An 11,651-nucleotide genomic window follows, 5' to 3' on the forward strand; every position below is an offset into this window, starting at 1 on the left:
GCCTCCCCATAGAATAAAGTTTGTCCCTAATCGGGCCCTGTAGCTTTAAAGTACCGTGGTGCAGCCTGGGTAATATGTGGTATGTGTTTTTACCTTCTGCACAGATGGCCGCCTTTCCCATGGACATATCAGCTTCAAAATACAATGTATGTAGCGTAAATTTAAGTCATCAGTGACTATACCCCATTATATTGTGTTTGAATAAGAAACGCCTCAAACCGGGGACTTAATTTACGGTTCCTGGTATAACGTGCAGTTAAAAATAGCCTACGTTGCTAATTTAGCTTCCAAAACGGAAATTATCAATAGTTGCACTTCAACAAAAACTGTTAACGCACAGTTTAATAAACCACCGAGTAGGATGACATGTCTACGTCTGTAATGTTGTAATGTATAACAGTAGAATGTACATCCGCTATCTGGCTCGGTGAATCGGGAATAGACTATCCTTTGTTTCCAATCGTAACCCTGTATTGATTGGTCGGGAAGTAGCAAGGGGAAGAAGAAAAAAAAACAAAATGGATGAAAGTGCTGAAAATGTTGACAACGACGACATTGTCATTATTGTGGAGAACGAGGCGGAAAGTTTGCCAGCGGAGGAGGAGAGGCTGAAACCGCAAGGCACCTTCGGGCTCATGGACACCTGTCCCATCTGCAAGTTGAGCTTCCACAACAGAGAGCCCAAACTCCTGCCGTGTCTTCACTCGTTCTGCAAAAGGTGTCTCCCTGCCCCCTTCAGAAGTGCTGACCCGAGGCGTGATTCACAAGGTCAAGTCGACAACAAATCATGTGAGAATAGTTCATGTTCATGTCACTCAGCCAGAACAAGCAGATAAACTCTGATACAAGTTCTTCTTTGAACTCCAACAGAGTGAAACTTGTATGTGTTCTGTCACTTAACACCCTAGTCTCAAATGACCACACCAATACTTGTATCTCTATGTGTACATATGATATTAATCTCCTTGGTAATTCATAGTCTCATGTCGCCCACATCCGTGTGCTTGTTCTAAACATTAAAGTCATGAAAGTGGTTGTGAGCTGACACCTCTAATAGTGGATCTCGTCTCCCCTGCTCCAGTGGGTGCCGTTCGATGTCCAGTATGCAGACAGGAATGCTGGGAGATGGACATGCTGGATAATTTCTTTGTCAAGGACTCTGTCGAGGTGCCGAGCAGCACCGTGGAGAAAAGCAGCCAGGTTGTTCTCTGTTTTTATGACACCGGTCTCTCGGGACGGCATTGTTCTTTACTTTTTACTTTACTTTTTGTCTTCAATAGTTGTGTATCAGCTGCGATGACAACACCGAGGCAACGGGGGTACTGCGTGGAGTGTGTGGAGTTCCTGTGTGTGACGTGTATTGAGGCCCACCAAAGGGTCAAGTTCACCAGGGATCACACCATACGGCAGAAGGAAGAGATGTCTCCAGGTAGTGTGTGTGTGTGTGTGATGATCCATGCTACATTCTGCACTTTAGTGATAGGAGATTTAATGTCATATAACATGTATTTACATTACTCTATTGTTCCTGTATGAATCCCAGAAGCAGTAGGTATGTCCACACAGAAGCCTGTGTTTTGTGACGTCCACAAGCAGGAGCCCCTGAAGCTGTTTTGTGAGACGTGTGACCGACTCACCTGTCGGGACTGTCAGCTGCTTAAACACAAGGATCACAAGTAGGCAGATTTATTTTTTCCCCCCCTAAAATGAAAATAACGTTTTCTATTTATCTTTTATAAATGTTAATCCTTTGCAACTGGCACTGGTGATTCAGCTTGTTACAGCGTTGTCGGTAATTTAGCTGCTTTTAAGCAAACAATCTTTGTATGATGATCGCAGCTCAAAGGTTTGATGAGGCCCTGTGTATTCATGTCAAAAACATGATCCGTCATGTTATATAAATAGTCATTGGTGATAAAATAGATTGAACTGGACCAAATGAACAAGAAGAGCTGTTTGAAAAAAAGAAACTTTCAATAATTAACACGCATATTGTTTTTGTCCAGCTACCAGTTTTTGGATGATGCATACAGGAACCATAAGCATCATCTGGAGAACATGACGCATCAGTTGCAAGAGAAAAGAAAGGCCATCGAGGACGTGTCCACCTGTATCAGCACTGGGTAAAGCTCTCCTCGACGGCTGGAACTTAATCAGAGTTCATGTTTTTGTTTTTTCAGATATGAACATATGTGTTTACATTATAATTTTGACATGAAAGAGAGTTACTATGTATAATTTTAATAATAATAAAGTCATCTGCATATTGAAACCGATGATGGAATAATGTGATGTTTGACATTACAATTCTTTTTCTCAGACTCCAGCAAGTCGAGGAAAACCGGAAGTCTGTTACCAATGAAATAAAGAAATCCATCTGTACCTTGATTATGGAGATCAACAGGAAAGGAAAGATTCTGGTGAACCAGCTTGAGGTATATTCTAATGACTTTTCAAAGGCAGTCATGGCATGTGAAATCTATTTCTTTCTGACAATTCGTGCCAACATTTACTCATAGGCTCTGACTAAAGACCACGAGGTGGGTTTGAAAAAGCAGCAAGATGACGTCAACTCTCTGAGCCGGCACCTAGACCACGTCATCAACTTCACTAAATGGGCCACAGCCAGCCATAGTGGAACAGCCCTGCTGTACTGCAAGAGACTGGTGAGTGACTTTAACATCCAACAGCAATTTACTTTACACTGTAATTCTTACATACAGTTTCTGTTTATTATTATTTTACTACAGTAACTTGACAATCATCCAATAGTTCTATAACCTTGGCTAAAACCTTTTTGTCTCCTAGATCCTTTTCCAGATCCATTACCTGATGAGAGCAAGCTGTAATCCCTCCATCGTCCCTCAGAGTTCTGTTCGCTTTCAGTGTCGCTCCGGTTTCTGGGCCACAAATGTCGACCTTGGTAAGACTTAGAAACTCTATTAGGAGTCAAGCACCAGCGGTTATTGATTGCATACTGATTCTAAATAACAACATGTTTCTTTAAAAAACACTGTAGTTTGTTTTAATGACCTTTTAATTAACACTTAAATTAATGCCGCTCACTGTGAATAAAAGAAAAATGCTAAATTACTGTTGATCTCTGAGTAATAGAATAACTATGTTGGCAGAGAAGGAAAAAATAGGAAAAGTATATTCAATAAGATGGCTCACAGTAATGAGTGCACAGCAGTTTGACAGAGAGTCCCACAGAAAGGCTTCTATTGGTGACGTCATCCTGTACTTCTAATGTGTCAGTGTGCTCTTAAATCTAGTAAACAAGATAGTTTTGCATTTCAGTATCTCATCAGGCCTTAAAAACATTTATTTTTAATCTTTATGTTTATAGCTAACATAATCTTCTCCTCTCCGCTATCCCTTGTTTTACCACATGTATGCACCACATCATTTCTTTTGACAGAGAATGTTAAGCTGCAGACAGTCACCTTAAACGGCAACGTTAGGTTCACCAGAGGCAAGAAACACCCGTGTGAATTCTTAATGTCGTTGATAAATTGTCTTCAGTGATGTTGCTTGGGTCAGCATTGGCGCTGACGTCTTCAAGTTAGAAAGAAATTCAATAAAAGTCGGAGGGTGTGGAGTTTGAAAAAAGTAAGAGTTACAGACCTCTGTAGCGTGAGACTATAGCCACTACTAGCATTACACACCCACATTTCTGAACAAGTGGGTAATGTAGGCGCAGGGTTTTGATAAAGAAGAAGAATGAATGGAATTCTTCTGCATCCATTTTATTCCTTTAATTTAATGAATTATGTTTTTGGGTACGCACCCGTCCGTTTATTCTTGTGAAAGCGATATCTCAGGAACACCTGGAAGGAATTTCTTTAAATGTCCACTTGGATCTCGTCCACACGGTTGAACTTGGGGCTCTTGCCCAAACGACACTTCGACATTCGGACTCGGGGAGCAGGGGATCAACCTTCCGAGCCGATCTTCGGATCAGAGGTCGGCCCGCTCTACTTCTGAGCAACAATGGATGTAAACTGCAACTCGACCGGTTCTCTTTTGAGATGAGCTGAGGGACATGGGCGAGTACAGGCCCCCGCCAGAAAAGGCAAAGGACCTGGGGTATATGATGATGTACATGATTTCATTTTTGATTGTTTGCTTATCTCCTCCAGGTTCTTTGGTTGTAGAAAGAGGCCAGGGCCGGCCACCCATCCCCAACCACCCGGCAGGTCCCAGAGCAGAAGCGCCCCCTGGAGGTCTTTCCGTCTCAGCTCAGCAGCGACAGAGCACCTTGGCTCAGCTGCAGATGCATGTATATATAATATATATATATAATATATATATATAAATATATTCACCACAGTCAGTAGTTTTGGCACCGTGACACATTAACTTGTTTTTAAATGTAAAACCACAAAGCCATTGCTCTAGTCAATTTGTGAAATCGTCCTTTATACATTTTGCTTACTACTCACATACTAAATATTCTGCGTTTGTTTTTCATCTCCTGCGTTGAATAGAAGATAATTGATTGTTATTCCTCTGTCCAAGGTGGATAAGCTTGCCCAGCAACCCAACCGACAGCCCCCCCCTAACCACTGGTCCTGGTACCAAAATGTCAGGGTCCCGGGACAACCCGGCCCTCCACCCCAAACCAGACCCATCCACGGAGGGTCCTCCCCCTCCCAAGGCCCTCAAAGCTTGGGACAGCCCGGGCGCAGATACGGAAGCTCTTACCCCAACCCTAGAAGCCCCACATCATCCATGCTACACAACACAGGATTCCCCCCTGCTCAGGTAGGTTAGTGCAAATGTGTGTGAGGAATGCCGACATTTAAAATACCAGGAAGACCGCAGAAGGCATCGAGTTCCCGTCACTGGTGATGTCTTCAGCCCACTTCATGTTCTGTAATCGCATGTGGTTCATTGACGTAAATGTTGCTAGAAAGGTTTTGATAAAACTTTTATCTTCTGCCTCAAAACATGGGTGAATCAAGTTGTTTAATCTATTATATTATCTGTAAATTTTCTTGTATCAGGATTTAATTCTTGAGAAACATCTTTTATTTATTTCATTGAGGGTATGAAATAATGTCAGAATGGTATTCATTCCTGTTAATGTGTAAAGTGTCTTCCCACCATTTTAACCCCTACTGTTTACCATCTTCAATCAGGCAAAGCCATTTAAAATGAATTCTAAATGTAATGGTTTTAAAAACCTGCCTATATTAATTATTATAATTTTTTTCTACATCTAGTCTCTGAGAGATCTGATCCATAGCTCCGGCTTCCCACCGAAACCCATGGATGTGTTGCAGGGTACGTCCCGCTACCCACCGCCTCTGTCTGCAGGAGCAGCGACACAGATGTCACTACAGCAGGTTGGTAGAACAATGGAGAGGGACCTACCACGTCTCCAGTCTTGCGTGATTCTCGAGAGAAATGGCTATTTAGGCTGTTTTTTTTATGTAACTTTTATTCATGAAGCAGTAATTACACCCTGTTTTGTTCTTATTTCCTAAAGCGGGGCCTCACGGAGCCCTCCTTCCTGAAGAGGACTGAGGCGGGTGGATCTGTCCCCTCCATCACCATCTCTATTCCCAAACCCAGCTTCGCTCCAAGTCTAGCTTCAGCAACCACAGATAAAACAAGCACATTTAATCACACAGCAGGTCATTATCACAGCTCAGATTTAACAACAGCCCTAAGATCTTATCCTGTGTGGAAATGAGTCTTTAATTAAGGACCACTTTTAAAGTTGTATTTTCCTCTTCTCTCAAGTTCTAGCAAGGCAGAACTCCCCAATGGCCAAACCATCGTCCTCAGACAGAGGCACAGGGTAAGAAAAGATCCTACAATCTGTTCTCATCACGGTTCCTCCCATCTTTTAATTAAAAAAATATGTATCCTCGTTTCTGGCACAGATTGTGGCTAATCTTTTTCCTTCATGTTGTTTTGAATCTGTGCTTATTAATGAGATAGACGTGTGGGAAGTGCTACTTGCTCCTGTTGATATTTGATTACAAGTCTACGCACAACACTGAAATTACTTCAGCTGTCTGTAATCAGCCTTCAGTCTGACGCTCCACTCGCCTACACTTTAATTACTTCCCTGAAACATCAGTTTTAAATCATTTATATCTTGTACGTACGCTATGTCCCTCTGTCCTCACATTTATGTTGCCAGAAAGCTGTCAAATATGTAACAAATGACATTCAAGTGATTCAGATGACAAACTTTAAAAACACAATCTTCCAAACCAATTAATGTAAGCAAGGCCAGTGCGTCTTTTCAACTATATCATGGCCACTATTTTCACTTCTGCCGTCTCTCACTCCTTTTATGAAGGACGACTTCCTGGAGGCAGAGCTCTGAGCCTCCATCTGCCCCCCAAGCCAAGCGACGAAGAAGGTCGTCCCCAGGGCCCGTCATCGTCATCAAGGATGAACCAGAGGACGAGGATGATGTTCGATTTGTAAGAGAATTAACGCGGTCACACGAGTCCAGAATGTCCCACTAGGTTGAGCACCTTGAAATGCCAAATGCTCACTTACTTTACTTTCCACCAATTATGTAACTGCATGTTGGTAAAAGCAGGGGTAGAAGAAGGCCTTAACTAAACTAACTAAAACTATTAATTATTAGTGAAACTAATAGTTCTCCATCAGGTAAATATATTAATACTGAAGTAGAAGTACACAGTAAGTAGTTTATTTGAGTTTTCAACAGGCACTGCACTAATTGTATCTAACAGTATGTTCCCTACATTGTATTTGTCTCCAGGTGCAGTCCAGCGTAGGCTCCAGCCTGCCGGACAGCAGCACCGGGGGTCAGTCAAAGCCTCGGCCGCAGCTAAAGGCACCTGCACCAGACCCGGTGCCTGCATCGGAGTCTGGAGCCGAGTCAAGCAGAGCAGTCAAAGAGCAGCGGCCGCAGCCCGCAGCGCAGCCCGAGTCTGAAAAGAGAGCGGAGCCGGAGGAAGACCCCAATGAGGACTGGTGCGCCGTCTGTCAGAACGGGGGGGAACTGCTCTGTTGCGACAAGTGCCCCAAAGTCTTCCATCTGGCCTGCCACATTCCCGCTCTGAATGAGTCCCCCAGGTGAGAGACGGATTGTCTCTGAGGGCTGTGATTGCACAATGAAAGGACTATCAAAATAAATGAAACTATTTGTTCCAAAGAACTTTATTTTTATTGACAAGACACACTTCTCGGATTAGACGAGACGAGGACATCATTGACAACAAAGCCACTAGTTGTGTTTTCAAGGTCACGATCAAAAGTATCAAGGCAAAGTAAGAGGGAACCCATGTGAAAGGTCTTGTCCTCCCACCGTCACAATAATCTAGCTAATTAATTAAATTACAGGAAATATTAAAGTTGCATTATTACAGTAGTTATGACTATAATATCCAAGCTTAGTATGTGATCTATATCTATATCTATTTCAAAGATAACATGTTGACATAGTTGACAAATGTGTTTAACAGCATTTTGATCGGGCTTTATGCCCCTTTAGGCTTCATAAAATGGACTTTAGGTTTGTTGTTATTGTGGTCTATTCTGTTAAAACCTGGTAATTCTGCTCAGTGGCAGATAAAGATCAGGCTACACTAATAATATTATTATTATATTATTATGTTTACCTTGGTGGCGGCTTAGGATTGTTTCCAACTTCAAACATTTCCAATAACTCCGGAGTGTTGAGAAGTCTAAATTTAGTGCGGAAAGAAAGATGCAAAATATTCTGGTTTGATCCATATTTGCCGCAATTTAGGCCTTCAAAAACATTTTCACTTCGGTCACAGCGCTGTTTGCTCTCCGGGTTGCCTCAAAGGGGGGGGGGGGCGGACAAGGCGGTCTATCAGCAATCTATTGTTTTATTCTGATGACTTCACAAAACACAATGACAGACATTCAAAGCTTCTTTCGAAAAACTTAAAAAAAAGGAAATTTTCTACAGCCCTTTAAACAATTATTTAGATTTCTAGCAGACAGGTATTATAGAGGTCTTTTCATTTGTCTTTACAAAATATATTTTTACAGATGCAATATTAGTTTGTGATAGTGAAGGTTTTGTTTCTGAGTAGTCGTACATCTGAAAAGCCCAGTAAACAAATGAAGGACAATATTTAACCCCCAAAAAAAGACTTTTTTATGATATTCTTCTGCAATTCTTGCATTTCTTGTTGTCGGACTCAAACGGCACTACTCCAGGTTTGTATTAGATATGGACAGAAAAGGGGGTCTTTCCAGTGACTAACCTTGGATGGTGTGTGCTGACTGCTCTGAAAGAAGCTATAGACGGGCCAGTTTATGATCATATTCAGCAGGAGTTTGCCAGCCCACACATCTGCCCTAACAGCTTCTCCTGCCCTGATGTCTCTCTACAGTGGGGAGTGGTTCTGTTCGCTCTGCCGAGACCTCGCCTCCCCGGAGATGGAGTACGACTGTGACAGCAAGGACGACCCCGTCTGTGAAGGGTTCCCACCCACTGGCAGGAGGGTAAGCTCACTCAGCTGTTTCTTTAGTTTCTGTGCATGATGTTCTTCATTACCGGTACTTGAGCCTTGTCGTTCTGCGTTCATACTCCCTTCTTATGAAGGAGACCATTTTCTTTGCATAACCTGATCACTTAAATGTTTGACCTAACTCTTCCTCTTTTTATAACGTGCAGCGGTGTGAGAGGCTGCTGCTACGTCTGTTCTGCAATGACTTCAGCACTGACTTCCAGCAGCCCGCTACTCCATCAGTAAGTTATGTTGTCGAGAAAGGAAAAGATGCACTGTTTCTTGTTTCCTTGTGTTGGAAGTAGGTGGATGCGTACAAAAGAAATGAAGTGAAAGCTTTCAATTTTTGGATGTCATTTTTATGACTTAGAAAAGAGACTACAGTTATGTTTCCGGTGGAGAATTGCTAACTACGAGGTGAGTAAATGTGTACTCTAATTGATGGGATTTCAACGCGAGTGAAGTTTCCTACTTCAGTAAAGGTCAAATTTATATGTATTATAATGTAACACCACAGCGCCAATGTGTTTTCTTGTTTTTTAAAATTATTTTACTTCTACTTTAATCATAATTGAAAGTGTTCAATTGCTAGCAGACTCCAATACATTTGTGAAATCGAGTCGTAGCTGTGTTTTGCATAAAACATAAAAAGTGGATATTACTTTTAGAGAGAAAGTATGATTCTCGTCATATTTGTTTTAACGTAGGAGACGAGACGTTACAAAGAGCTGATCAAGACCCCGATGGATTTGTCAATTGTCAAGAAGAAACTGGAGTTGAAGTCGCAGGAAGGTCAATGTTATAACGGTCCAGAGGGGTTTGTCGCAGACGTCCGGCTCATATTCTTCAACTGTGCAAAATACTACAAGGTAATCATCACTTTCTCATTATACAAATCTTACTCATTGTGCCTTCTTTTTTTCTTCTTTTTTTTTTAATACAATAATTTGCAGGTGCTTTCTTGAACTTCAAATTGAGTTTCATCAAAGATGAATAATGTTAAAGTACACACTCTGTCATTTCAACTTCTATTTCTGTGCATTGATCTTACAGGCGACCTCCGAAGTGGGGAGTGCAGGCTTGTACTTGGAGGACTACTTTGAGGAGCAGTTGAAACTAGTCTACCCGGATAAGGTGTTCCCCGGAGGGAGGGAAGAACAGATGATCCCTCCCCTCGAGGAGGAGATAGATGAAGAGGAAGAGATGACGGCGCAGGGCATGGCTCCCATGGAAGACGATAAACCACAAAGTCCCGCGGGAACAGGAATCCCGCCTGTGGAAGAAGACTTGCCGGCTCTGGAAGAAGCAACAGCCCCTGCAGAGGAGGAAAGGTCAGAAACGGAGGAGAAGGTGGTTGATGCGAGTGAAAAGGGGATGGAGGCAACAACAGCAGCAGCAGCAGCAGCAACAACAACAGCAACAGCAGCAGCAGCAGCAGCCACTGCCACCGAGGGAGATGCACCTTCTGCAGAGGAGGCAGAGGAGGCAGAGGAGGCAGAGGAGGCAGAGCAGGCAGAGGAGTCAGAGCAGGCAGAGGAGATTCCTGTGAAGGAGATGGAAAGCTCTCCAGCTGCTGTTGGTGAGACAAAAGAAGAAGACCCTCCCAAATCCCCGAAAGAGGAGAGCCCTGAGCTCCCCACACAGACGCCTGTGGGGAGCCCTGAACTCCCCACAGAGACGCCTGTGGATGCGCCTGAAACCCAGGAGGAGTCCGCTCCTGCAGACACGGCCAAAGAGGAACAGGGATAGATGACAGCCGAGAGAAACTGTAGACAAGATGGATGATTCCAGTCTTCCGCAGAAGTGGCCCCAGTGGGGACCGACATTTGCTGCAATCAGACATTTATTTTGGTAATGTGTTATATTTGCATTAGGAAAGAAGTGCTGCTAAGCTAAATAGACTTATTTAGTAGCAGTCATGCAGTAGATGCACAATGAAGGGAGTAAATAAGCTTTTTTTTTTTTTTTTTTTTGCTGGACTGAGGTTACAATTTTACTGTAACATGGATTGTTATTTTCTGTAATGATATAACTGAAAAGCACACAAAGATATTCTTAGTCATAAAATAATTTAACAAAGCCAACATCATAAAAATAAGAAAAAAAATGTGTGATTAGTAATGCATGCAAGTCTTGATGTAAATATTAATGACTCCATTTTCCTGTTTATAAGCTTTGGCTATCTTGCACTAGCCATTTGGCTCATGAACAAATTACGTTTTATTGCAATAGTATTTTTTTTTAAATTTTGTTAGTATTGTATTAAAGGACAGTTCTATGTACAAAATAAATTGAATTGTGCTGCTTGGATATTTTAGAACAAACTTATTTAAATTCTCAACGTTTTGTCATAAAGATCCCTTGTTTTTATCAGGAGAACACTGCTTCAGACTTTACTGTTCGCACTCTTAGATAGTTCAGAGACATAATAATCACCTCAACATCAGCCTCTGACAACAGTGTGTGTTCTCCAAATTGTGTCCTTGCCCTTCTGCAGCATGATTACGTTTGTGTAAGATTAGGCCTAAGCCTTGTGGTTTTAGCTGGGTTCCCTCACTGAAAGCAATGGAAGTGTGCAGTTAGACCCAAAGAACAGAGGCTTCACTTAACGAAACCTTTCTGGAGCTCACATGGCGTCAAACTCACACTTCAGCGTCAGTGTAAATCACTTTGTCCAATATTAACACTTTTATTATTTATTGAGGATACACAGGACCTGTAAATGAACTCTGCAAACAATGTTATTACCTGCATTTACAATATTTGTAATAAACAGGTTTAAATGTAGATCATATGTGGTCTTTGCTCCCACTGTCATCTTTATTCTGTTTTCTTTATTTTATTCTATGATGTGATGGAAGATGCTGCGCCCTGAAAAAAAGCTGAGGTTCTCAAACAGTGGTCTGAATCCCCACAAGGGGTCGCAAGAATACGTTGAAGGGCCACGAGCTGATAAACAAGAGGAGTGAGGATGCACGAGAGCAGCCTTCCAGGAGTGTTTTAGCGACAGACACGCCCCCTTCATTGTTCATCAGTTATTTGATTGGACGCTTGGATGTGTTTTCTGATTCGCCGTCTGATTTCAATAAATGTTCCCTGTTGGTCTGAACAACTTTCTTCATTTATAATAATAATTGTCTTTTCACGATCTGTTATTTCCCTCAATCACTT

The 11,651-nt window shown here is 42.2% G+C and overlaps 1 protein-coding gene across 1 annotated transcript; it reads left to right on the top strand.

Annotated features, from left to right (window-relative positions):
* The first annotated feature begins 71 nt into the window (after window positions 1-71).
* LOC117726391 (transcription intermediary factor 1-alpha-like) lies at window positions 72-11,267 on the top strand. The gene is given in 20 exon segments (XM_034526639.1): window positions 72-789; window positions 1,082-1,200; window positions 1,281-1,316; window positions 1,318-1,429; window positions 1,544-1,676; window positions 2,007-2,123; window positions 2,321-2,435; window positions 2,520-2,666; window positions 2,809-2,923; window positions 4,143-4,282; window positions 4,522-4,767; window positions 5,229-5,351; window positions 5,495-5,642; window positions 5,752-5,809; window positions 6,320-6,446; window positions 6,755-7,071; window positions 8,364-8,475; window positions 8,648-8,722; window positions 9,188-9,349; window positions 9,534-11,267. Coding segments are annotated over 20 exon segments (3,369 nt in total). The 5' UTR covers window positions 72-518; the 3' UTR covers window positions 10,230-11,267.
* The last annotated feature ends 384 nt before the right edge of the window (window positions 11,268-11,651 follow it).

The sequence above is a fragment of the Cyclopterus lumpus genome, chromosome 23 (genome assembly GCF_009769545.1).
Source record: "Cyclopterus lumpus isolate fCycLum1 chromosome 23, fCycLum1.pri, whole genome shotgun sequence".
NCBI lineage: Eukaryota > Metazoa > Chordata > Actinopteri > Perciformes > Cyclopteridae > Cyclopterus > Cyclopterus lumpus.